Raw genomic sequence first — 13,411 nt, forward strand, 5'->3', positions numbered from 1 at the left:
ACAAAGCTGGAAAAAAGGCAGCACAGCTACTCAGAAATCTTCCTACCACAATCCAAGATATACGCTGTTTACACCTAACAGGAGAATTGATTTCCTTGCTGTCCTCATTTTTCAGACCAGAAAGTGTTTCTGGTTGACAGTCAAGGAAATTAGAAGCACTTGAAATGTGTGGAAATTCAGAATATCCTTAATTTGCAAGTCTGTTTGTCAGTACAACAAGAGATACGTTAAGAAGGAAGATTATGGCCAGGAAAACATACTATAAAATTGGTGCATTGTTGTTTCACTTTCTTTTCTTATCAAGATTATCTGAGGCCCTGATCCTTATATCAGACTGCATAACGCAGGATTCTGCAGGGGTCAGAATTGCCAGGCCAGACCCTATGAAGAAGGAGAAAAATATATTTTTTTCTTGTTGCTCACTCTTCAGACTCCAGTGAAGGTTTAAGCTGGTTCCCCCCCACTTTTGCTAACGCAGGGTTTGTAATTAGAATTCATCTGACAATATAGTGGCCAACAGCCAAGACAAAGTAGATTCCAGCTCACTCCTCTGCCAGTCTATTGGTTCAGTAGTCCCAAGAGTTGAAAAGATGCGTCTTTCTGAAGTGTAAACTGAGCAGTTATCATTCTGAAGACATGTACTGGGAGCCAGACAACATAAGTGGATGCCAATTTTGCAGTCACTTTTCAGTTCAGTAGTTACATTTTTTGCCTGAAGTAGCAGATGGAATTATGTGTACATACATAGTGCTGCTAGAAATATTCCTATTGAATGCACAGGGTAATACATGTGAAACGTAGATAGATTTCCACGTACACAAGCAGAAAGCCCACAAATACAGACAACAATCTCGGCCTAATGGCCATCAATAAGCTTTTGCCAATTGCTTTGGCAGGTGGAGTGAGGTATAATTTTACCCAGGGTGCTAGTCTGTTGTTCTGTTAGTAAACAATTGTGTTTATTACAGCAATGCCCGAGAACTAACTAAGGATTAAATGCAATTAAGAAGGGCTCACTAAGCACAAAATAGCAAACTGTCTCGATTCCAAGAGTTTTGCACATAAGCAGGTAAGGCTGACACACCAAGGAGGAAAGCGGAGAGAGGTGGTACATCATTCCCAACTGAGCCCTCAGTGCACTTATGGGTCATTTTGAGGGAATGAGGGAGGTCACCTTTAACTCACACTCCTCTTCCCCATTTTTTTCCGCAGCGTACTCACAATATCTAGCCACTGGTGGACAGCTACAGCCACTTGTGTTCCCAAGGGTTTAGTTAATACAAGCACATCTCCTGGGACTGCATTGTCTGGCCTGAAAACAAAGAATTCATATATTAATTACACAGTGAGATTCACACACATTATTAGGAATAAGTGCTGATAATTACGTTTTCACAGACCCGTGTATCTTGTTGCACAGTTAAAAAACTGACTAATTGCAGAATTACCCTTTGGGATTCATTGCCACGGGATATTATTGTGCAAAAAGCTGCAGACATGTTTAGAAGTGCTAGTCCTTCTTTCTTGGAATAGAACATTGCTTGCAGTCACACACGCACAAAATTACATCTTTTATTTCAATTTACTGGAGACATGAGATAGGATGGGGAAAAAATGACCTTTGTTACTCAGGGCATAAGATAACCATCGCTAGGATGACCAACAAATTCCTTTGTACAATGTAACATGCCACAGCGGGACATTCAAAATCAGCTACTGTTAAATGGACAGAATGCTGTAAACACAGCAATTGTGTAGTTCTCCACAGCCATTAACAGGGTAATTGGGAGATGGATTAAAACATACATACAAACGTGACAGAAATTTGTGTCCCAAAACTGTCTTCAATACCTTTAAAGGTTAGAAGCTGAACTCTCCTGTCAAAAGGAGAACCGGATCAAAAGATACAGGGGGATGGGGAGAAGGACATCCTGTTTAAAAAAGCAAGTGTGTACAAAAGAGATGTGGCATCTGTTGAGTGCTAAGGACAAATGCAAGCAGGAGAAGGTACTGCTTTATTCATCAGGAGACAGATCACAAGAGGGTATTTAAAGGATTTTTTTACTGTGTCCCTTCAGACCAGTGCCTTTGATTGTTCAGCGATTTAACTTACATTATAAATTCATTAGGCTGACAGACTGTCGTGGCCACTCCTCCTAAAACAATCCAGGGATTTAACACTGTTTGGCCACCAGTAACAGATGTTCCTGCCTCTTCTGCTGCATCTTTGAAACCCTGGATAATTAGAGGCATCACTTTGTCTCTTTCCTAGAGATCAAAACAGAAGTCAGAGTTCCATACACAGCAGTGCTCGTCATTTCAAGACTGGTCCAGGGCTTTTCATCACTCAAGCCAAATGCCCTCACGGCAAACAGCTCACAACAGAAAAGCCAGCCTTAGGAAGAGGTTAGCCTCCTGGAAATTGCATGTTACCCACAGAGCTATGGTTTTACGCCTCTTTGTCAGAAAGGCGAAGAGACATTCTTACGCTGAAGAAACCTTCTTCAAAAGGTCGTATCAAAGTAAAGAAATCAGAGTTCTGGAAACTCAGAACAACTACCCTGCTGTTGTAATTGGGTACAGCCACAGCAGTGCAGTGCAATAAGGCAAAGTTAAATCAAGCTGCACTTGGCCTCCACTAACCTGCAAAGTTTCAACTTACTTCCTTCCAAGAATAAACATCCTTTTTTTTGCTACAGCAAAACAAACAAACATGCTGGTCACTTCCACACACAAAAAAAAAGCAATCTATTTCCGTTTCTTCTGCTTCAGAGAGATGTTATAAAGCTGGCATAAGCAGACCAGAAGGATCTATACCAATTGATGTATTAGTCTGGAATCAATATTGTCTTGGAGCAATATTGTCCTGAATTGACAGAAGCAGGGAGCCCGTTTTGGTGGATGAAGGTATTCGCAGCAGCAGATTACAATGCCAAAGAAAACTGAACTTTTAGGAAGTGACCTCAAAATGTTTCTGAGGCAAGACCCATACTATGAGCAGAGATATTCAATAAAACCACCTCTTCTTTAAAAGCCTTAAACTTTGAGGAGAAAATACACTAAAGGTAAATACATTCTAAGCGTGTTTAGCTGTTTAGGTCTCCCTTCAAAAGCAAGTACCAAAAATCTTACCCTATCTGTCATTTTATTGCTGATTGCAAGGAGCATCAACATGTTGTCGCATTCTGTGACCCCCATGGCATAAAGGTCACTTAGGACATTGGCACATGCTATCCGTCCCTGAAAAAGAAAAACACACACAAAAATAATCTGCAGGACTGTCTGTGAATGTTCAGACAAACACCCACCACCACCAAAACTTCCAGCGTGAGTTTGCACTCTTGAGACAGCCTTAAGAAACCCAGCCAAAGATCTTGTATGATCCACTTTGTGCAACGTGCCCATCTAGAACTGCAGGTATCTGTTCCCGTTACAGGCAAGGGGAGAGTTCATCCCAGCTGTCTTGGCCAACGTGCTTTCTCACTGACTCCATAGGAATCTCACACTGAGTTTAGACTGGATGCCTAACTTGAAGTTAAGCTCACAAAGTCTAGCTTTGATAACAAGCTCAGTTTATTTAATCCGATACATCTCTGTTAACTTTAGTCCAGCATAAAAGCGCACACACTGAGGAAGATGACCATGGTATGTAACTCACAGCTGCTAGGAAGCTAATCCGTAAAGCGTATATTGCTGTACTTCCTTTGCGTGGGAATACATAGGAGATGTCTGTCCCCCACCACTTGTATGGGGAGGGAGATGTGCCTACTCCGCCACTTGTTCAAGTGACAAGAAGATAAGGCTGAATTTTACTACAGTGCATAAAGTTGTATTGACTTGTGCGTGTGTGAACATCTCCACTAGCACAAATGTGTCCACGAGGCCTCGTCATCTGCTGAAGGTTTCTCTACGAAGTCGTGAAGCTGACAGGACTGAGAAGGGGTCCCTTGCATCACATGAGCTTAGCCGCTCTAATTCTACTAAATTAATGAATCCGAGTCAGTGTTGGGCTGCGGACCCAGCACAGATGAGACATCAAGTTTCTTCATGAAGATGCAGACCTTTCTGATACAGGATGTGCTCTAAAAGACGGCAAGATAATTTTAAAATGCAGGACAAGTTCTCTTGTGTTACTCTGGAAGACCCCACACATTCTGTTAAAATTGTTTTAGGTTTTCAGCTGCAGAACTGTAACCAACATCTGGTTTTATGATTTTAAATACGCGTTTTTCATAAAGTTCAGAGGCAACACCACTGTGATAAAAACAACAACATGCTGATGTGACACAATTTGGACTACAGAAATATGCTTTAGCTGGAAGACAGATTGGGTGCGGAAAACACATTTCTACTGTCCCCAAAACTCTACAGTCTAATCACACATCCAGGATTTTAGTAAAAATTATTATTTTTAGGCAGCTACCTCGCTTGTGGATGACATGAAATAACACCTCCAAATCACAATTAAACATAATCCAGTTCTTCATAAATTCAAGAGCTTCCAGTGGCATCAGGGGAATCCCTTATATTTGGAACTGGAATATGTTTTAATCATTTAAATCTTAAACTATTAAGAGAAGAGTGAGCTGTGTACTGCGTGGTTTGATGGATCTTGGCTGTTAAATTTCTGGATGTTTAAAAACACTGAAGCCTGCCACTTTCCTTTTCTGGAAGGGAACTATCAACCCGTTCTCCACTGTCTCCAGTATTTACCAAGCAAACTGCTGGTTTATACCCTCTTAGGAATGACAGGTAAGTTTTTAAAACCACACAGACAACAGCTCTCTACTCCAGTAGTCAGAGGTCAGTTGAACGCTGCTTTTGCCAACTGGCAAAACCACTGCGAAAACAAATTCGGGGAGTGCAAGTGTCAAGCCTGAAAGAGCAGAGGGAACAATGTGGTTTGCGAACACCGACAAACATGAGAGGATCCGCAAACGGGGGTCAGCCCGTGCTTCCTGACTGCTTGTGTTGTTCCCCTGAAACACAAGTATCTATGTGCAATACTAAGAACTATTTATAAGGGCAAAGGATGAAATATCAGACACCTATCCCCAGTCTTGAGTGAAGGTTCTTCTTAAAAGAGCATAAAAAGGTCCCTGGAATGGAAGGGGAAGGAAGTCCATACTCAAACCAGACAGTTTTCTGCTCCTTTACTAATAAAAGGTGTCTCCACAGTGCCACAACAGGAGCCAGCATCAGTCCTATTATCAGTGGCTTGATACTTATTATGAAACCTATTTTCAATTGCTTGTAACTTTTCCAGTATCAAACCATTTAAGCTGAAAAGCCCTATGCCAGACACAATTTTACAGGTGTACATGGATTGAGTGCTTTCAAGAACAAAGGCAAAAAGAATGGGATAGGGAAAAGAAGGAAGTTTTTTTGCATGTAACTGCAGAACTTTGTTTTAAAATAGGCAGTGACAGAAAGAGAAAGCTGTTTTCTGAAGCAGAAATCTGAAGTTCAGCTGAGTCCACATGCAGTTTTGCCTTTCTCAGCCACTTTCTAATCCCTTGTGACAGCACCCAGCTTGGAGTCTATTTGCACTTTTGGCTTCCCCTCTTTGCTTCCTCTCCCTGCAGCGAGGAAGAGATAAGGAGCTGCAGGTAGGCACTGTGCACAGAGAAACAGAGACTGTAAATGAGGGAACATCCACCCAAAACCAGGCTAGAATTCACTATGAGCAGAAGAGCAAGCAGCAAAGTGTGTACTGTGTGTATGTGATAACGAGAACAGAGACTGGTAATGACAGGCATGGGTCAGGGGGAGCCTAGACTCAAAACAGGGGAAAAAACAGCTGGAGAAACAGGGCAGCTGCAGTCTGTCTTGAACAGAAGAGTCCAGAGCATGCTCCTCTAGACAGCCTCAACACACAATTCCTGAGTCTCACCATTCCTCTGCTCTTAACAACCATCCATAAATCCCGTAGCAAACTGTAATTGACTGACCCCCAACTGATGTTGCTCCACACAAGAAAATGGCAATCCACACTGACCCCAGGCACTCTACTCCCCAAGAAAGAGACGTCCAAGTAGCGGATCCAGCAGCTCCAACCCTGCTGGACCATTGCTGCAGGTATCAGCAAGAAGGTTTGTGACAGAAGCCCTGTTCTCAGTTAGCTTTTAAGAAGAAATACACACCTGGAAACAGATGAGGAAGTGGCGTTCATCAGGAAGGAAAAGTGAAGCACTTTGGAGTTGGAAAACACCAAAATTACAGCTGCTGGTGTGTGTGGATTACAAAACAGACTGTAGCTGTGATGCAACCACTAAAGTTAAGACCAAGGCCAAATTTACATTCCACTCCTACCACACTGACCTGAACCTCATCTGGGCATAGGCTCATCTATCCACTCCTGCGGCATCTGAAACCCTGTGTATCTCCAAACAAAACAACCCTCCCCCTTCACCACAGCCTTCTCACGCTCTGTCTCACGAGTTTCTGTTACAAGGTGGGAAAAGAGAGTTTCTCAGCTGATGAGGCTAAACACAGCCCTCCAACACCACAGATTATTTGATTTTAATTTTTTTTTTATCCTGCTCCCTTATGAGTTCCTGTATGATGTGAAAGCAAGCCACTCGAATCAAATTTCTTAGAAGATCTCAATAGCTCTGTACTCCAGAGACCAGCCTGAGATTTTGGCTGCTCAGCTTGCAGAAAGAGAGCTCTTCTGGAACAGAAATCAAAGGAGCTACGTGTGCGTATATGCACAGCACCTGGACAAGCATGCTAAAAAAAAAAAAAAGAGCCGGTCCCAATCTCAAACTGTGTGTCCAAAACCTACCCGACAGGTCTCAGAACAAACAACAAACCAAAACCAGCAAAGAAAGCAAGCAATCATAGAAACAGCAGTAAAAGCATACCTTAAAGCACAGGAGTCACATTCAAATCATAGGAAATGTAAATTCTAGCATTTCTTAACTTTCATTTAATGAACACCTCCTGTAGAATTCCTTACAGCTTTACTAAGACCTTTCTTAAAGTTCACTTGTTTCCCTGTGACCTTCTGTTCAAGTCAGTACTGATCACCGCCACAGGTAACACCGCAGAGCAATCTCTGCCGAGATGAACTAAGTGAAATAGCACACAGCGCATGCAACTTCCAACAAGTCACTTCAACTCATCCATCCGTAAGCAGAGGTAACATGACGGGAAAACTGGTGTACACAAAGCACTCTGCAGCTGCCAGGTGCTACTGCCAACTCCTGCCATTCAGGCACTTCCAGTTCTAACATGTTACCTGGTTGTTTCAGAGCCTCAAAAAAGGCCAATTACAATGCGGTTCTGCTCGTAAAGTGGAGTTTACTGTCTGCTGCTTCACAGACTGCTCTTTTCCCCTAGTTTTGGGTTTTTAAAGACAGAACAGATGGAGGGAAATTTGAATTAAAGGTGGCGGTTCTCCAAAGTTTCACCTACAGAAAGCAGCACTGCAGCATTCCTGGCTGACATGGAAAAGATTACAGGATGAAACTATGCCTTTCCCACTTCACGTGTCTTTAGGAAAGTCTCTGAATGCAGTTAATCAAACAATTAGCACTGCACATCTAGAAGAAACTGTCAAAACTGCCATCAGATTGGTGATAAGCACAAATCAAATCAGCAATACAGCTAAGAATTAAGTTTAGCCAACTTACCATCATATAAGGATCATCCACAATAGGATAAATATAATCTGTCGTCTGGACCAACGACAAACCTCCATGTCTTAATGGAATAACACAAGTGTCCATGCCAATTCCTGCAAAGACAGAAATCCGTCAGTGAGCTGAGTAACTCTGCCCTCAACTATCTGTTGCTTTTAACAGGAGAACTTATAAAACATGTCTGTGAAATACAACTCGCAATACTGCCTAAACACACACGGCAAATTCCTTCCTTAGAGAAAGCAAGAAGCACAAATAAAAAGGAAAACCAAGCAAAGAATGAGAACTCCTGACTGGAACAGGAGCGTAAATGGCTGAAAGCAAGAACTAAACTACAATGTTCTAGAGTTTGATGCAGCTTAATAATAGTGCATTGCTTTTAAGAACATCTGTGCTTGTATGGATGTATATTTAAAGGTAAGAGGAACTACGTGAATTGATAGTCAAAAGCCAATAGGTTTTCCTGTCACTCCCATCTCAACAAAAACAGTGACAGTTTCAAAAGGACACAGCCTCTCATAAAGGGCATTTCCTCACTTGAGGAGGAACAAAAAAGAACACCACAAATCACAGCCGAGGCCCTTGGTGAAAGATGATTCACTCACTTGGAGCTGCTGCAACTATGTTAACCTCGCCTTACTTCTGTCAGGCTGAGAGGCAGCAGGACAACCTGCTAGACCAGAAAACCCCAATGCCAAGCGCAGCCTCTTCCCTGACAGTGGGTATTTCAAACAGAATAAGTGATATTAAAACCTGCAAGCATTTGCTGCGATGCAAGAGCCCGCAAAAAAGCGGCAGGTGACAAATCACAACATGCCAGCTGAGCCACACTCCCTGTCGATACCCTTGTGTCTTGCGGCACTGGCAGGGAGCTTAGCTCCCTCCTGGGCTGGCAGCAAGCTGTAGACATACTCTGCATACCTCACAGGGCAAGAGTCTCCAAACAGCCAGTTTTCAGGGAGCAGATGCCACACAGTAACTGTTCCTCATGTATCACTGAAACACACTACACGTAGTAAGAGCTACAAGCCAGTATTTGGTAGTGCCCTGTACAGAGATGGAGAGAGCTACTGTCATCCGAGGTCCTACTGAGGACGCAGTGCAGGTCTGCCAGGCAGCAGGCATACAGGTAGAGGGGATCTTGCCTCTCCTGCCTACACAGGCAGAAGAGCTCGGCTTGGCAGAGAAGGGACACTGACAGGAGCTCGTGAGCAGTAATTTAGGGCTGGCCATCCTCCACAGAAGCTACCAAACCACTATGCGTGATGTCCAGTGGCTCCAGGAAAGTGCATATGAGCAGTTACAAAGAGGTAGCTTAGGTACAGGAGCTGTTTATAGGCTGAACTAGCCCTTCCCAGTTCACCTATTCATGCCATAATGCTGCGAGACTGACTTCACTTGTGCAGTTTTCCACAGCTTCAAAGCGCTGTTTGGCAGACAGGCCAAGAGGCCATGACAGTCCTGAGGTTACATTTCTATTCCACCAAGCAAAACCCCACTGACTAAATAAGTGAATCTGTTCAGAGAAGTGACTGATAACAGTGATTTCAAGGACCATAACAACTCTGAGAATAAATATCAACCTTGCAGTTTCTTACTCACAGACACACTCACAGCCACATTTAAGATTGCTCTGGGTAACACCACTTGCAGAACTGAAAAGGAGAGAGGTTGAGCCTCCTATTGGCAATTTCCCTCTTGACTGCATCTCAAAAGCACGGTGCACATGCACAGTTTGTAAAGTCCCCTGTCAATTGTTTCTAAGCACAAGGTATCAGAGGCAAGTAGCACCACTTATCCGGAGATACATTTGTTAAAGGGATACTTGCCACATACTTTTTAGCATATTTTTAACAGATCTGAACTATCCACTGTCTGTTACTATCAGATCTCCTGTTACATAACATCACATCTACATATTGATGGCATTAATCTACTTTTTTATCTTATCGTATAGCTGAAGAAGAACTTATTAGCAGTTCCATTACTGTTTAGTGCCTCTAAGTTTATAAAACAACAAAAAAAAGCTAGATAATTAAATCTAAACTGAGAACTATTACCGACTTCAGAAATTTGCCAGAGTAAGATGCTGTTGCGAATAGCTTATTTAATTTAGAAAAAACCCATATAAATAGTAATTTGGACATAAAAGAAGCTGGAAGTGTCCTTCATTAGGGAATATTAAAATACAGTACCACCCCAGGTCCGCACGCAATTGCTGCTTAGATATTTCATACAAAGATCGCCGCTGTTTAAGCAAGAACACCTTCCTAATCTCTCTCTGAATTCAATCTCTAACAGAATAATGGCTTGCAACCTGTTAGACAATTAGCAATGTTAAAATAATTTTAAATAAGGTTATTGGACACTAAATTGATAATTAACTTCAGAATAAATGCCACATTGATATTCTTAAGTTGAAGAAAAAAAAAAATCATTCTGTGCTGCAAAGTAGAGATTGAATATGCAGAGCTGAGTAAATAGACAAAGAATTAAAACTGTCATTAAACACGTTATCTACATTCATTTATCTGTAGCAATATTAGGTAGAGTAGCTGGTATCACAATATCTACGTTCGCCCTGTTCCCCATGCAGGTGGCTTGTGCAGGTTGCTTTCCCTTACTGCTTGCATCACTGTGCAAATACCAAAGAGAAAGTGAAGCTGGCAAGAAGACAGCGGTCTCGGAAAGACCTTTCCCAGGCAGCTTCTACAGGTGAGCAAAAAGTCAGAGTAGGGAACAATGAAAGGGCTGAGGGGAGAAATGACAACTGTGAAACAACCTGCTCCCAGCCTCAGCTGAAGCGAGAACGTTTTCTCTTGCTCACCTCCTCTGACCTAGGAACAGAGGGGAGGGAGAGGGGAACTTCACCTGTAAGCCATCTAACTGCATAAAATTCACTGCGCTCGTTGCATAAATTTCCAAAGGCAATACATTAATATAAAAATCCAGAAATTAACTGATACAAATTCAGTTTGCAAAGCATCTGCTGGGGAAAGGGAGGAGACGGATGCCTAAGCATGTGCCTATCCCGATGGCCATTCCTGACCGGTTTTTTGCTGCAGTTGAGTGCACTGCAGGATGTTAAATAATTAAAATAATATTCTTGCATCCCAGGTGCCACCAAATGACAATGCGAGATTCACTCTTCAGATTTCTGCACGCTGTGCGTGCATTATACAACATATGATCTTCAAACTGATTACACAAACTGCAAATGAGACTACGTCGCTAAGCGGACCAAACAGAAGGATCACACGCGTCTAGAGAAGCAACTACTTACCCAGCCTGGGCATAACCGCCCCCAGAAACTGTTCGTCTTCCTGAAAATGGTTTTCTTGTAGAGATTCGAGCAGTTTCTGTAAGACATCCTGCGGCACTTTGCAGCCTGTGCCTTTCAGTTCAGTGAATCGGGTCAGGCGGAAGCTCTTGTCCAGTTCATAACTTTCTGGGTTAAACGACTCCCGAACAGACATGGTTCTCTCGCACAGACTGCTGGCCTTTCCCACCCCAGAGCAACGGTATCAGTTTCTCTGCTGATCAGTCTAATTAAAAAAAAAAAATAATAAATTTGGAACATTAGAAAATCCCTGCAAAAAATCTCAGCACCTGCAAGACAACAGGTTTTCCACATACAGCAAGGTAAAAAGGACGAAAAAAGCGCTCAACGTTGTCCTTCACTTGCTAAGACAGGTGGGCACATCTCACACGATGCACTTCTCCAAAGGGATGACTCCTCTTCCTAACTTCCAACGTTTAAACTCTTAACTACGCCAGGCGAATCAGAGCATGAATTTCTTTTCCAGATATGCCGCATAAGTTTTTCATTTAAAAAAGAATCTAACACACTTACCAACCTCATTTAACACACAGGTAACGAAAGAAATAATGGTTCCCAGAGCACTGAGGCCGATTTCCAAGAGGCAACCTGGGCCCCGATCCTGCAGCACGCTCAGCAGAGACATCTGTTTGTACTCAGCTCAGAGCGAGGTCATAATTTTAGCCATTAACATATTCATCTCAAAAATAAGATGCTTTTCAAATAATGGCCCCACTTCAGTTCTGATGCAAGAAGCTGAAGCTCCATAATACACCTGTCCTTGGGAGGAAAGGCAAGCCCGGGGTTCTGTCGGTGCAGGTAACAGAAGAACAAAGAGGCCGTATTTAAGCATTGCTTTACCTACAAACACGCCACTTCACCTTTTAGTCTGCGCGCAGACACAAAACCGCTGAAAAGAGAACGTTTCTTGCCTCTCGAGTCCCTTTTTAGTCAACTAACAATGCTGAGAATACGGAGAACTGCCCATTAAAATGGAAATGTAAAAAGACACTGATGCAACTCATTTAATAAAATCCTTAACAATGCACGTCTAATTTTAGAACGTTCTTCCCCTCTGACTCACGCACACCACGCTCCAACACTCACAAGAGGCCTAACCGAGACACTGGCTCCTAAACGAGAACGGCTGCGATAAAAACGCAATTCATCTTTCGCAGAGAAGTTTTCAGGAATTACTAAAAGCGACCTGTCGGCGGTAGTTTCTTAGAAAGCGAGGATCCTGCCTGCCAAGAAGAAAGGAGTTGAGCAGCATCACTGACAAAACCCGGTACTGATGGTGACGCCCGCGCGAGGTAAAGCTGAAAAGCAAAGCGAAGTGACTGCTGGTCAGCCAGTCTGACAGCACGAAACGTAAAAAATGACTAAATCTACAGACCGGGCAACCGATTTCCCCTGTACAGCACTGATTAACACGTACATCTGTTCCGTAAACCTTTAAGTCTATTAATTTATTGAATATACTTTGTAGGAATGGAAGTTTTAAGCTCCCTGAGAACTTGTGATGTGGAGCCCAACTCCCCTTACAGCCCTTTCCCTCCTTCCCGGGGAGGCGTGGCACTTATTTAAAACAAATCTTCCCAAGCCCCGGCTCGGGCAGCAATCCAAACTCCAGTTACACGAACGTGTCTTGGATGAGCAATGAATCTAGCTCTTAGCTGTTGTCTTCCAGGGCAAGACGTGGAGCGCTTGCAATTGAAAAGGAAAAAAAAAAAAGTGGAAAACAACCTGTCAACAGAAACGGCAGACAAAAGCTTTTCAAGGAGGGGGATATTTTTTCACTTCATTCTTTTTTAACACTTCTTGTTAATGAATTCCAGAAATTTATAAAAAGCTGCTTGCCCCACAAGGGAAACATTTTCCATCATCTAACGAGTAATTGCAATATGCTTAGCACCCCCTACCTACTTACACAGGGAAGGATCCAGAGGCCACAGCCTACCAGGAACTTTTTGCAGCCTTCAGGACCGTACGTACTCTGTAAATTAAGTTCTGTGGTTTGAAAATAAATATCGAAAAAAACAAGACGATTTTATTTAATGGAAAACATCCACAGTGCAAGAACACCACAACTTTGTAATGAAGATCTGAATAAAGCTGCATGCAGCTCTGGATTCTGCAGACTGCCATGGGAGCGACCTTCCCTGCCAGACCAAGTTTCTTACGAGCGCCGAGTCTGTGCAGGCGTGCGATGGGAGCGCCACGCATCCCTCCCCACCACCAGAAAACACTTCCTAACCCAGATGTTTCTTACTTTAAAAGAACGGCATAATAAATATTAAAAGCTCAAGTTTAACCCTTGCCTCCCTACAGAGCAGAGAGAGGCGAGCACAGCAGCAAAAGGGGCGAGCGAGGAAGAACCAGAGCCAGGTACCTACCCCAAACCAACCCAGGGGCACTGAACGGCGACCCGATCGCCCGACACCCA

At 43.0% G+C, this 13,411-nt stretch overlaps 1 protein-coding gene across 3 annotated transcripts in view; it reads right to left on the bottom strand.

Annotated features, from left to right (window-relative positions):
* The window catches only part of SEPHS1 (selenophosphate synthetase 1), a 20,981-nt gene extending 9,789 nt beyond the window's left edge, over positions 1–11,192 (bottom strand). For 2 of the 3 annotated variants that reach the window (XM_010191604.1, XM_010191606.1), the window contains exons 1-5: positions 10,930–11,192; positions 7,638–7,741; positions 3,133–3,240; positions 2,114–2,268; positions 1,222–1,312 (exon numbers count right to left, since the gene is read on the bottom strand). In XM_010191604.1, the coding sequence (XP_010189906.1) occupies positions 1,222–1,312; positions 2,114–2,268; positions 3,133–3,240; positions 7,638–7,741; positions 10,930–11,122 (651 nt within the window). In that variant the 5' untranslated portion in view covers positions 11,123–11,192. The remainder of the gene's footprint in view (positions 1–1,221; positions 1,313–2,113; positions 2,269–3,132; positions 3,241–7,637; positions 7,742–10,929) is intronic. The other variant, XM_010191605.1, reaches the window with a different exon arrangement.
* Between the last annotated feature and the right edge of the window lie 2,219 nt (positions 11,193–13,411).

Source organism: Mesitornis unicolor, unplaced genomic scaffold, assembly GCF_000695765.1.
Source record: "Mesitornis unicolor isolate BGI_N332 unplaced genomic scaffold, ASM69576v1 scaffold41219, whole genome shotgun sequence".
Taxonomy (NCBI): domain Eukaryota; kingdom Metazoa; phylum Chordata; class Aves; order Mesitornithiformes; family Mesitornithidae; genus Mesitornis; species Mesitornis unicolor.